Source organism: Scomber japonicus, chromosome 5 (assembly GCF_027409825.1).
Source record: "Scomber japonicus isolate fScoJap1 chromosome 5, fScoJap1.pri, whole genome shotgun sequence".
NCBI classification, from domain to species: Eukaryota; Metazoa; Chordata; class Actinopteri; order Scombriformes; family Scombridae; genus Scomber; species Scomber japonicus.
This window is the reverse complement of record NC_070582.1, coordinates 17,491,969-17,505,769: the sequence shown is the minus strand read 5'-3', so window position 1 is coordinate 17,505,769 and position 13,801 is coordinate 17,491,969. Positions and strand designations below refer to the sequence as shown.

The 13,801-nt window shown below is 38.3% G+C and overlaps 1 protein-coding gene across 2 annotated transcripts in view; it reads right to left on the bottom strand.

Moving 5' to 3' along the window:
* The window catches only part of LOC128358800 (FERM domain-containing protein 5), a 63,886-nt gene that overhangs the window by 7,257 nt on the left and 42,828 nt on the right, over positions 1 to 13,801 (bottom strand). For both annotated transcript variants that reach the window (XM_053319187.1, XM_053319188.1), the window contains exons 2-7: positions 6,931 to 7,035; positions 5,308 to 5,350; positions 4,246 to 4,324; positions 2,287 to 2,384; positions 1,397 to 1,520; positions 57 to 144 (exon numbers count right to left, since the gene is read on the bottom strand). In XM_053319187.1, coding sequence (XP_053175162.1) covers positions 57 to 144; positions 1,397 to 1,520; positions 2,287 to 2,384; positions 4,246 to 4,324; positions 5,308 to 5,350; positions 6,931 to 7,035 — 537 coding nt within the window. The remainder of the gene's footprint in view (positions 1 to 56; positions 145 to 1,396; positions 1,521 to 2,286; positions 2,385 to 4,245; positions 4,325 to 5,307; positions 5,351 to 6,930; positions 7,036 to 13,801) is intronic.

The window sequence follows — 13,801 nt, the reverse complement described above, 5'->3', positions numbered from 1 at the left end:
GATATTAATGTTAATCTAGAAATAGCAAAGCAGTGCTTGAAAAAACACTACCCAACCTTGCACGGATGTGGATCAACACCATATGTCTCCAGCATCTGGGCTTTCTGCAGGAAATTTCGCTCTGATGTTTCGGGCGTCTGTCCACTAAGGGAGGGCAACAACATAGCAAACATCTGTGTCAGTCTACCATAAGCATTAAAAATGGATTCATATGAATTCATATAATAGATTCATATTGAGGAGGACCAAAAAGGCAGACAGAAGTTATTAAATGTTAAAATTTGAAAACATTTCTAAAAAGCACTTATTCTTTATGTTGGATTCAACTCATTCTTACATTGTTAGTTTTCAGAGTATCTCTGTTCACTTGGTGGTGAGAAAAGAAGAAGCCACTAGTGGGCAGCAGAGACTCATACTGTTCCTGCAGCATCAAAACTAGACATGGTTGATGCAATTCCAGCTCTATTGTGTCTCTGAATATAATTAAACAGACATCTTTTGTCTTTGGGTTTTTTTTGGGGGGGGGGCTTTATTTTCATAGCTGTCACAAACTGGCTCAGGAATGTGACAAAGAAACAAATCTTATTCATTACAACTAAAGGTAACAAGGTACAGAACCAAAAGAAGATGATGCAGGGGGGATATCAGCATGAAAAAGGGAATGAAAGAGTGACCACATGTGTTTTTACAGCTTGGCAGGTCCAGGAAAGCCATATTACACTGACAATCCTTCAGCCAATATCCAGAAGGCAGCAGGAGTGCGTCACAGTACCAGCAGCCAGCATTATCCTTTAAACTGCCTCTTAAATAATGTAAGGTAACACAGTGGCTCATTTAAGCACTCATTTTAGAGCAAATCAGAGCCAAGAAGAAAAGGTCACATTAGTTTAGTTCAAATACCTTTTGGCCATGTTTTCTTGACTCAGTGTTGAGGAGAAACGCTTCATCAGCTCACCTACTGCCAGTGATAGTAGTATGTGTGTATGTGTGTGTGTGTGTGTGTGTGTGTGTGTGTGTAGTTTAAACTTTTAGAATCACTTTCATTATTACAGTACACTGTGCAGCTCTTACAGTTAGGGCTGGTTCCAGGACCGATCACTCACTAATAAGTGCAAATAAAGGGCAGGCTATGAGCTCAAGACAATCCAACTGTGTTATTTGAGCTGATAGCAGAGAAGAGAGTGCTTTTCTCCGCTATCTGCACAGATAATCAACATTAATCTGTCTGGCCAACCCAATACAAACCAATTGGACGTCATTACTGCAGTCCATTACAAAAATGTCCGAGGAAGTGTGGTATTTGTTCAGCTTGTATGAGATCTGGATCTGCAGGTATGTAAGATTGAGAGGTAGGCTGACAATGGAGATGCAGTCTTATATTTGTTTTATATCTTACATCAGCTCTGTCTTGTGTATATCTGCAATCCGGCGCTCCAGTTTCTCCGAGTGTTTAGGGAAGAACTGAAATTTGGAGCTGTAACCTTCAGGATGCTTCCCGGGGTCGTAATCACCAATCTCAGCTGGAAGAAGAAGCAGAAAAAGTTGAATATTAACATATTCACAAACTTTCAGTGCACATAAAAGTTAAACTGATGTTTACAGTTTTAGGCACACTGGTGCTTCTGCCACTGCAGACAGGCTGAACATACTCGGGATTATTTGTGTTCCTTCATGGCACGCTGACTGCACTCCCTCGGATGACCCTGACGCTGATTTCTCTCTGCAAGGAGGAGCTGACCAGGCAGCCCATCTTTAATTCATGAGCCCCTCCTCCAGAAAACCTGCATCCCCTCTAACACTGTACCTTCTGTGATGTTAGCTGTGCCACCTCACGTGTGTTGTTTGTTTGTGTCAGCATTTGTGAGCGTATGGGTGTGAGTGTGTTGAGAGGATGATAAGATGGCAGATAACCACTTCAAATACATTATAATTGAGCGTGATGTTTTGTTTATTAAACACTATGCAAGCCGTTAAATGAATTATCATACAAAGTACAGATTCATAGTCTATATCAGTATGAACAAAGCACATCTGATGGCCGTAAAACATTTATCATCACATATCTTAATCCATAGAAAATTTTCTCTGTGACTAATAAAATACTGCAAGCATATCTTTTTTTGGAGCATTATACTGTTACATTCTCAGAGTATCACCTAATTAACTCCTTTCCACATAGAAATCTATTTGCCTGGCTGGAGGGATTTCTCAGCATGGTGAACTACAGGGCCTGGTAAAACAGTGTAAGAGTGGTGAAAGTAATTTCCATCTGTCACCATTCATTACCTTGAAGGATGAAGGCAGCAAGCATGGCTGCATCCGAGGTTTTACACAGGAGCCGGCCGTGGTAGAGGTCTCTCTTGATTTGCAGGAAGACAAGATATCTATGAGGAAAATGAGATAAATCAGGCCTGCTGATAAGCATACTGATGATTCATGACTCATAAATACCTCTAAACCACTAATACAGTTACGTTTCTCAATAAACTGGAGGAATGAAACAATAAAAAAAGACAGAAGCAGCAGCAAAACAACAAACCTGATGAACCTCAAAGATTGTTGAGTTCACGTTCCCTATGGGTAGTTTGAATATTTCTTTTTGATTTAGCTGAAATGAGGGTTTTGTCTTGGGGAAAGGAGAAAAGCAGCTACTGACGCTGTGCTTCTCTTAAAGCCTCCAGCCTAGTTTCAGACTCACCCAACTAACCAGATCCTGAAGCATGAATTTCACTCCAAGACAATATCCGCAGCAAAAGGGAAGCTAATAGTGTTGATCGTTTTTATTATAATTTTTTTTTTTAATGATGAGGTGAACACACGAGGGTAATATTACTAAAATACTCCTTTCTCAAAACCCCAACTGGAACAAAAGCACAAAAATAAGACACTCATCTTGTTTTACACACTGCCTAACTGTCTAACTGGCCCATTTCCACAAAGGCTAACAACACTCACTGTATGGAGACATGCGTAAAAAAGTTGCCTTCATTTCCCATGTTGTTCTCTCTGCACTAAGTACAATAGATTCTTTTGAAGGTGTGACAGAAGGATAGATGGGTAATAATTCATGCATTTAGGGTTAAGGGCTTTGCATTTTGATTGAGTTACAACAAATCTGTGATATGCAGCTCAGTTTGAAGACCTCTTGTTTCTGAGACATGTGACTGAGACACTTCTGCATGGTTATTAATTAATATAATACTTAAATTACATGACATTTAGTTCCATGTTTTCATGGTTGGACAGGTTTAATTTCTTTTCTATGATGTGTTCTTTAAAAAAGGAGCTCACTGCTGTCATGTATGCTGTGATAAGAGTTTCGTGTCAAGATGCTGGAAATAAAAAACTTACGTAAATTTTACCACATAGGAGTGGTGCATCTTTGCTAAATCTCTTTTGCATTTCTTTACTATCCACACAATCCCCACAGAATTTGACGTGAGGGAGCACACGCTGAATGAGCCTTGTGAGTGATTGATTATTTACCCTCTCTCTCACTCTGTGGGTCCTCTCCACTCTCATCATCATGTATCACTCTCTCTCCTCTTTCCCCCACTCTGCAGCCTCCCACTCTCCCTTCCCACTCTCAATCATCACCCTTTGCTCCCTATCTCCTCTACCCTTTCTCTTCATTATGTGCCCTCTATGTGATACATATTTCATCTCATTACACTTCAGAGAAAGAGCGGACTCCTCTAGCCATGCGATGATGAATACATCAGCGAACTAGATGCAACCAGCTGGATATTGTCAACATTATTTGGAGGCAATAAGTTAGCTGGTAAGTGTTTGGATGTTTTGTGATATTTACCTTTCCATAAATTATCTGGGCAAAATATTTTGATAATATGTGATTTACAAATAATTTGGATGGGAAAACAAGTTGTGCATTGAGTGCTTTTACTGCCCTCCCTGCTTTTGTAAACTGTGTTCTGTGTAATATTTAACATAATGAAGTAGACAGTAAAGTACTTGGGCATTTTAATTATGAAGGCTCATAAATAATGTTTTAGAAAGAGACACGTTTGATGTGTCTAAAAATTCTGGAGCACAATCTGTACTAAAGGCACTAAACACACACAAAAAAACATCCACAGTTGCTTTTCACAGGTTTGTCAAATGATGGCAGCCTCTCCATGAAAGAAAAGTTGTCCCTCTTCCACACTACACTGTCACTGTAGGAATCTAAAACAAAGCTACCTATATCAAGTCATCTTAAGTGAAAGCAATAACAGGAGGTCATACCGAGTGATTTCCTCCTTGAGAGCAGCAGGCTCGGGAGGGTAGAACTTGACTCTGAGACACATGGTGAAGGGAGGCTGAGCTGGAGGAAACAAACAAAACAGCATTTAAGAAATGGGCAGGAATCCTTTTCAGGTAACAGATCAGACAATCAACCAGAGATGAGGTGAAACAGAACCATCTCAACATCAACAAATTACTACATTGTAGCAGACAAATGCAGATCTATCCTCATGAATTACAAGATTAAATGTCTGGCATCAACTAAAAATTGCTCCAGTGTTGAAATGTTTATTTATTGGTTGAAGTGTACTGTACTGTCTTATGCATATTTTATATTTTGTATGTATGAATTTTATAAAAATTCTAGGGTGCCTTTTTAAAGACTGAATATTAACCCACTATTTATTTAGATTTCATTTTTTTCTTCTGTTGATCAATAATCATCATCCCTATCATACATTTCAGTTTGGTCTTTCTGCATTATAAAAACATAATAAGACCCTATTTACATGAGCCCAAAGTGGAACCATTTTCAATTTATTTCTAGAAAACCCAAAGTATTGAATTTTAACAATTAAAAAGGTAAGAATATCATCACATTTTCACAAGGACAAATTACTGTAATGATCAGTTTGAGTTTTCTACATAAGTAGACTGATATCAATCTCATGTCTATGTAGTAAATTAATGTAGCACAAAAACTGGAGACAGGAGAATCGGTTGTTGGCTCTGCCCAAAGTTAACAAAATCTGTCAACCACCTCTAAGGCTTATTGATTAATGTCATATCTCATTTGCTTATTCATACAAGGATTGAAAATGGAAATAAAATGATTTTATGGGTGGTTATGTGCCATTTCCTGGCCAGGACCAGTTGCCAGGCAACCAGTGAAAGTTACTTGGTCCAAGCCAAAACATAACTCCCAAAATGCTGAACTTTTCCTATAAATTCAAATATGGATTCAAATATATTTTGTGTCAGACTTCTTATTGAGGATGAAAGATATATTCGCCCAATTTCCAAGATTATCCACAAAGATAAACATAAACTCACAGTACTTACATTTAATTTGCTTAGCAATTGATTTTGTGACCTCCAACCAGTGCTGTATTAGAAAGGAAAGCAGATAAATGCACATAATTAGATCACAAAAATCCTTTCTAAGTAATCCACACATCAAATCCTTCAGCTGACACTTGCAATGGCAGTTTCTATAATCTTCACCTGTCACTACTGACAGTTTTCTGGGGACACCTGTTCTTATCACATATTGCCTCAATATGTCAAAGCAGTTGAAAATACAGAGTTAGTGGGGTTTTCTTTTATGAAATCATCAAAGATTTTCAGGCGAATCAGATCAAACAGCTCTCACGGCAGTGGAGGTCTCTTGAGAGACTGTTAGAGCAGTAAGGCTGATTAGACAACAGGTTTTGACTTAACAGTGAGCTCCTGCTGGTGGTGACAGTTACACTGGATCTGTGTCTATGGCCAGATTCTTCATTCTCTCTGGGAGCATGTTCACTCTCCATCTTTCTCCCAAGTTGCCTTTGCACCAACCAAACCTACCCACAGCAGCAACCACCAAAATAGTCCTGAGTGACAGCATAGGAAATGCAGCATCAGCAGGGCTTGGCTCTTATCTGCAGACAACAATATGATCTGTGAACATGTAAATACTTTATGAATCAAGCCGCGCTACAGCTGAGGAGCTTGATGGAACAACTGTCACACTGAAAGGTGGCGTGAATAAAAAAATCTGAGGAAACACAACTTTTCACTCTGGTCCACAGTCTCACTCTCATTCATGGACTAAATCAAATCTGATCCATTTTTTAAGTATAGTCAACCATGTGATTTTTATATAGACACAAAGCAACATAGCCATGTGTGTACTGCATGGAGTCACTCTGAGTTCACATTTGATCACTTCTGCTTTTGAAATGTTGGATGCTTTTAATATAAGAAGACAGATTTCAAGCTTAGCATCCCTATTTCAATCCAATGTATGTGATATTTTGGATATTTTTCTTAATATTAAATGAATACTTCTTTTGGGGAAATATCCATACTTGCTTACTTGTCGAGAGTCAAATGTGAAGACTGGTGTATAGCGCTCGAGCCAGTTGGTGATTAGCTTAGCTTAGCTTAGCTTGAAGATTGGAAACAGTGAAACAACTAGCCTGAAACTCACACATTAATGTGATATATCTTGTTTGTTCTGTTTCCAGTCTTCATGCTAAGCTAGGCCAATTGTCCCCCAGCTAGATCCAGCCCCATACGTAATGCACAGACACAGGTGCTCAAGTGTTATTGCTCTTCTCATCTAACTCTGAACAAAAAAGTAAATAATGGTATTTCCCAAAATATCAAAGTATTCTTTTTAATCAGCGATAACGTCACACAAAGCACGGTGTATCTACTGCACTATGCACTGTATAATTGAAATAAACTGCTTTCAATTAGGATTTCTCATTCTCCTAAAGGCCTTTAAAGTAAGTTTGCTTTAATGTGTGCGAGTCTTTTTAGGACGTAGCACTGTGTTATCATGAATGGATATGATTTATTGTTCTTGGGTCTCTTGGAAAGCAATCTGATTATTTAAAAATACCCATACAGGAACTGATAAATGAATCAAATGAAGGGGACCACACAAAGGGCCTTGGTCATAACACAACAAACACTTACCCTCTGCTTGTCTGGATCCACATATCTGATGCCAAAATAATCTTTCTCCAGCAGGTTGAGGTGGTGGCAGATGAGGTCAAACAGATACTGTCCCTTTGCATCCCGCTGTAAAAGAAAAAAAAGAAACATTCAGTGAGAAATGTCAACAAAAACACAAATACTAATATGCGGCTGTGAAAAGGTTCAACAATAGAAAGGCACTGTCCTGAGTTTCTGCATGAGAAACACAGTAATTCCTGTTAGCAGAATGTGCTTCAAATCCCGCCAGAGATATCTTGGATTCATTCAATATTAATACACAGCCAGAGCCATTTGAAGTGTGTGGAATAAACCCCATCCACAGCTAAAAGAAGAACTCAAATATAGGGTGGATTAAATATGCCGAGATCTCACTGGGGTTCTGCTAATACTCTGCATTCTGAACCTCATGAGGACGCTTCCCTCAGAGAAACAGCTGTGTGCACCACAACACAGAGAGAAAACTGTGTCCAATACACATCTGATACCCTCCACCTTATGTACAACACTGTAGACTGCATTACACTGCTGAGCAGCTTAAACTGGCCACCCTAGCTTAAACCAGAAAATTTGGATCAGACCGGAACACATTTTTCTGTGTAGTTTGAAATGCCCTGTAGCATTCACTGTGCTGCTCTTCACAAAAAGATGACAGAACAATGACAGGTTAAGGCTTCTCTTCAACATAATCCATTGCCTTACCTCTGGAAGAGTTTTATACACCTATATAAGCGATGCAGATAAAATCACAAACTACATTAAGAGGGATGATTTCTGCAGTGAGCCAGGTAGAGTAATAACAAGTGACAATTTCTCAACTAATGTAATGCTGTGGAAGTGCAAATCAGCGTCAGAAGGGCTACAATTAAGTCAAGATGATCATCAATATTGTACAATTATATCAGAAAAACTGCATTTTATGTAAATTCACAAGCCTGGATAACATAAACTTCAGAGTTTACATAACATATTTTCATTCAAAAGGAAAACCTGCACCCATGATCTAACCTTGACATTTCGGTATCTTGATTTCCGTGGCATTAAAGCACTGTATCAGAGCATATTTCCAGTAAATGTGATAAGGTTAGAAGGTGGGTGTGATTAATCAGTGTCAGGAAGACTGCAAACATTAATCCTAGTGCCACTCCAGTGGCTCACTGTCTTCCCCCTTGCTAAAGAAACATCACGCCCTCGTGCCACATCCCACAACCATCTCAATGGAAGCTGTTTTTGTAGTAGCACTTTAGTCAGTCGGCATATGCATACAAAAATGTCTAACAGCAGTCCATGCTTGCGGCAATTTGAGACACAGATGAGGAACAATTTACTCCATGGAAAGGAAAGTTTTTAAGTTAAGTTAAAATGAGTTATGTCCACAGAATAAATGGTCTAAATGGTCTGTTAAAGCTGTACTTATCAATATTTTTATATGAACAATGGATAAACTGTCTATGTATAATGAGAAAGGTGTCGTTTCTAGTGACAAACCAACAGAAAATGATCACCCTTGGCTCTATGGCGCTTTACAGTTTTTCAGCTCAGAGTGAATATTGGACTTATATTCATTGAGTGGATGGAGAGATAACTACAAATGAATGCTGACATTGTTTCATGTCTGCTGGATGTGTAAGGAACTACTGTTTGCTAACATGCTCAGCATATTAACTACAAATAGTGATAATATATTATTTTCTTTATGGTTTGTTACACAATCATGTCTAAAAAACCTCATTACCTTTTCAATACCTACTGTCTGTAATGAGTATTGAAGCTGAAGGTATCAGTAGGTATAAATACTCAGCTTTGTTAGTCTTATTCAGTGATTTTTGATTAGACATTTTCTGATTTAAATCAGGAAATCTTGCTAGTGTTAAACTGTATTAAACCAGCTATGGAAAATTATTTTGTAGAAAAACCCTGCAAACATTTTAAAATCATACCCAGTCCAACCCATATATCATATTCACTGCAGTCTAATGGCTACTCAGGCCTCAGCCCTCATTATGATTCAAGTGAAGGTCAGTTCAGGTCAAGGTTGGACAGCCACAGTCAGCTGCCTCACTCCTCCTTCCCCTCCCTGTGCTCGTTTGCCCTGTGGTGGCAGTAGAAGTGTCACTGGCAGCACTCTCCTCCATGTCATTACTCAGGCTGCAGATAACAGGCACTTCATTAGGACAAAGGCCTGTCGATGCCGAGCTTGTCGCTTAACCGCTATGACTCCCTGTGACCAAATGCCAATAAGAGCTGCACTACTGGAGGTATCTGACCTTTCTGTAACGAAACCGAGGGGCTTCATGGGTGCTCGCTACTGTCACTTTGAGATTATTTCTTCGTTGGAAGATTACTAATCAAATTGACATGCCTGCTAACTTAGCGGGCCTGGATGAAGTAGAGAAGGAAGGATCTTTGTGGCGTTTCCGGAGACACACACACACATTTCTAAATGCGGTTTTAAAATATCATGACACGTACTCACACATGTACAAAATGTAAATGCACACAGACAAGAGTGTACAGTGATTTTCTTTTGCAAACAGCTTTCATAGGGATCAGTCAATCATCCTTCAATACTTCATTAACTTAAACCTGCATTACCTGATTTTTTGGGGGGTATTTGGGGGCAGTGGCAGCACAAGAAGCTGCAAACAGAATATCTCCATCTTTTTGATAATGAACATGTTGGCAAACGGTTTCCTATTTACAAATGCAGCAGACACAGAGCACACAGAGTCATTTTATGGCAATTTAATGAATTCAAGTCCCATATTAAGACCTGTTTTTGCTTTGTTTTGGTTTCCACCAAATTTCAAGGAAAATATAATAGTTTTTGTAGGTAGCTGTTGAATGCTCTACTATGTGCATGAGCTTGTTTGCCAGTGATTTTGGTGGGTAAAAATAATGAGAATAAAATGAGTGCAGCTTTAAACATGTGCAAAATGAACTTCTACATGGAAAAAAATGTACAAAGCAGGCAAAAAATATATGTGATTTTCTTTGTTGTTGAAATGCATTATACTTCTCCTGTTTTATCACCAAGCCTATAATAGGGTGCAAGTAAGGAAGCCCACAACAATTGAAAAGGGTTCTGAATGGAGAGGATACACTGAGTCAGAAAGGACATCTGCTCCTTTGTTGCAATGAGAGCGCAAGTTTGTTAGTATTCCACAACACTCCCACCAACTGCCCTCTCTGCCCCCTCTTTCTTGTTCCCTGGTGCCCCCTACCGCTGTCTCTGCCCAACACTGAGCACAGCTGCTTTATTCCCCACCAGTCGCTCTAATTACAAGATTGAGGTGATTGCAGGAGAGAGATGTTCCGAAATTTCTAATTAATACTAATGAATCATTTTCTCGCCTCGATTGGCATCTCAATATAGACCTACAGGAGACCCAACAGACCTACAAAAGGTTTGTGGGTGGAGTTTTAAAACAATAAATTCTTGAACCTTCTGCTAATGAAAAACCAATCCAAAAAGAGCTCTAAAAAAACAACAAGAACAAAACAAAACAAATGTTGTGCACACCAATAAATCTTGGCTACAATTAAAAGGCAGAAGCCCAGTCTTGTCCTGAAAGTGCCGACTTAATCAAGAATGCAATGTTTACCATGTTAACTAATGTAATTTACAAGCATTGCTTATTCCTGGCTGCTTACTCAAGCAATCTCTTTTTTCTTTGTCAGCAAAGTTATTTCTCATTAAGAAAAAAGCTTAAAAATAAAGTGGATATAATCTTATTATTTAGTAGCCTGACTGATACAGAAACCCAAATTGTTTAATATTAAATAAATGAAATAATATGACATATTATGAAATAAATAATGATATGAATAAATACGGACAACATATCACACACATTCAAATTACATCTAAAGAAGTGGCTTACAAATAACCAAATCTGTAATCACTGTTAATGTACAATGTCTGTTTTGCTTGTTTATTTTTTTTATCTTACTTGTTATTTTTTATTTTTTAATTATTATTATTATTACTTTTCTGTTTTTTTTTCTTTTTCTCCCATTTACTTATTTATGCCTTTCTGTCGCTATACCTTTTTCATCATGTACTTTACTATGTAACTGGCAGCACTTGGAAATCAGAACTATAGCACATTAACCCCTTAAATGTCCATACATCTACCACTGTCATTCATTATAATCAATCAAAACCACAATAACACATATGTACTGGATTCTGCATTGCTGCAATGACACAGTCCATCTACACACCCCAAGCAGTTCCTTTTCCCACGCCTGATCACTACTCTGCTGCACTTAGAACCAGGGTATAAAGCTTAAACAAGCACAATGTACCGAAACAACATGAAGTGTGCAATACTATTTTAACGTGTCGCTGGACGACTTATACTGACGTTATGACTGTTGTGAATATTTATTGTAATTGCCTCGTATATATTATGTGAAATGTAGTTATTTTTTTTGTTTTAGGAATTGTGTCAGTAACATCTGGCAGGGGGGATTACCAATGGAAATCAGCCCTTGGCTACAATTGGGTGCATTTACGTTTTTAGTTCAGATGTACATTGTCCCTGTGGAGAAATAAATAAATTAAATTGAAGTAACCATGGTGTGTTTTATTATATATATATATAAGTTTATTGCAGGTTTTCATTTAACTTTTTTTTCCATCATATAGACTTTGTCTTTTGTTCAAGACAAACATGGCAGAGCAAGTTATGTGATTACATTTATACATATGAATATTTATTGATAATGTTTTTTGACTCCATAAACAGATGTAAGCGGAGTAGAGGGTATGATACATAATTAAATGATTTACATTTATAACATTTTTTATTTCATCACTAGTTTGTAACCATCCAAACTAAACCAAACTAAAATCCTATGTTCCACTCATGGATAGAGTCAGTCAAATGTTGCGTTCATGGTATGTTGCCAACAAACCAACATGTCCTGAAACAAGCTGATGGACATCTATGACGGACACGAAATAAGTAAAAAGATCTTTCTATAATCAATGACAATGACAAGAGATGTGTCTATAACTGAAAACAACACAGTGGTTCTTACTTCCTAAAGAGCCCCATGTGTACAATAGGCACTTTCAGATTAATCATTAAAATGGTCTCCATGTCAACGCAGGGGCACAGACCATTAATAAAAGATTGTATCACTTTATAGCTGGAGGAGTGGGAACATGATGCCATTGACTGTGTGTGCGAGTGTGTGTGCGTGTGTGCGCGTGTATGTGTGCATGTGTGAGCACTGTAAGGTAAAGATACCAGGAGCCCTAAGGTGGTTTCTTTGGTTTCATAAGCAGATTATTTCTTATGTCCCAGTTGGCTGAGTGATTGTGCTGGTTAATGTGTCCTATTCGTTCTCCTGCCCGAGCTGTGTGGAGTTGAAGTCATGACCGTGCCGCTTCTGCTGGGACTGGGGGCACACAAAGGGCAACCCTCAACCACTTACAGTTAATATAAAGCTCCCTTTATTGTGGATCATAAAATCATGTATGTTTCTGTCAAGTCACACATAGAACCTGAAATGGCATGTCATTTTAGTGAGCTAATGTACTAAGTTTTATATTGCAGCAAAAAACAGTGTGTAAATGGCAGTTAATCTTGTCTATGATCATTTATGCAGTTCTGCCACTTTACGTTTTTTTTTTGTGCTTTTATTTTGAAGAACCCACTCTTATTTTGTTACTTCCTGTTATGCCGATGCTAGACTTCCTGCTCCCGTCTCAGCAGAACGACATGCTGCTCACGTTACTCCAAAGTTGGTAAAACATACACACAAACTATTTACATGTCGTAGCTGTATTGAAGCTTATGAAAGGGTGTTTAATTGCAGTTCGCTCCGTGTTTGTGTCATTGTGTTTTTTGTATAAGGACTGTTACCGCAAGGTGTGTGTGGAAGACAGGCTGCTAGCAGGTTGTGCTCAAACTTAGCGCCCTTGGAAGCAGAAGGAGGTAGGAGGAGACTAATGGTGCATTCATTGTAAAGAGAGTGATTAATTTCATTTAAAACAAAGAGAAAATGTCTTTATTTTCATTTACATAAAAGCTGTAACTCGTAGCAATTTAAAAGGGTAATTCCATGTAAAATTCATTATTCAAGTTTACTAAAATGTATTTGTTTAAGTTAAAAATGTGAACATGATTTCTATATGTTATTCACTGAATTCTGGTATTATGGCATTTGTATTTTCGTAGTTTTCACGGTGTCATGGTGTCAGGAGGTGAAAAGAGGAGAGAATTAAAGTAACACCAGTCGAAGCTCTCTGCGTCACGTGTGGTAATTCCAAGTGGGCCGCTACAGTGAAAACTCCATGGCTGCAACAGACCTGCCATCCCTGCCGAGAAGCTGACGCCATCTCATCTGAGATCCAGCTACCGACCTGTTACCAGCCAGCTGACTTCGTTCGCATCCACATCATGCTCAGGCAAGATTAAAAAGGACAGCACACTAAAGGTACAACGACGGATACTGAAAAAGAGACATCGAGTGCCAAGGAGCAAAAAAGGACTATTCACACACATACAAGCTTACAGCGTAACTGAAGTGTTTTACATACTAACGTATCATATTTTGAGGTCAAAATAATTCGTTCTGAAAAAACGGTTCTGAAATTGGTGAATATTTCAAGACAAGTGGCACATGTGTTTATGGAGTAATAATTCATGACATGTCTGTTTATGAGAAAGTTTAAAAGGTGAAGCTCTTTAGCTATTAATGTCTGTAGCGCTCATTTATGACATTTGTTGTTACTGTTTTATGCAAAAAAAATCCTATTGAATGTCCATAATCTGGAAATGCTTGACATAAGTATTACTCTGTGGTAAATGATAACTACAGCTTATAAGTATAGACT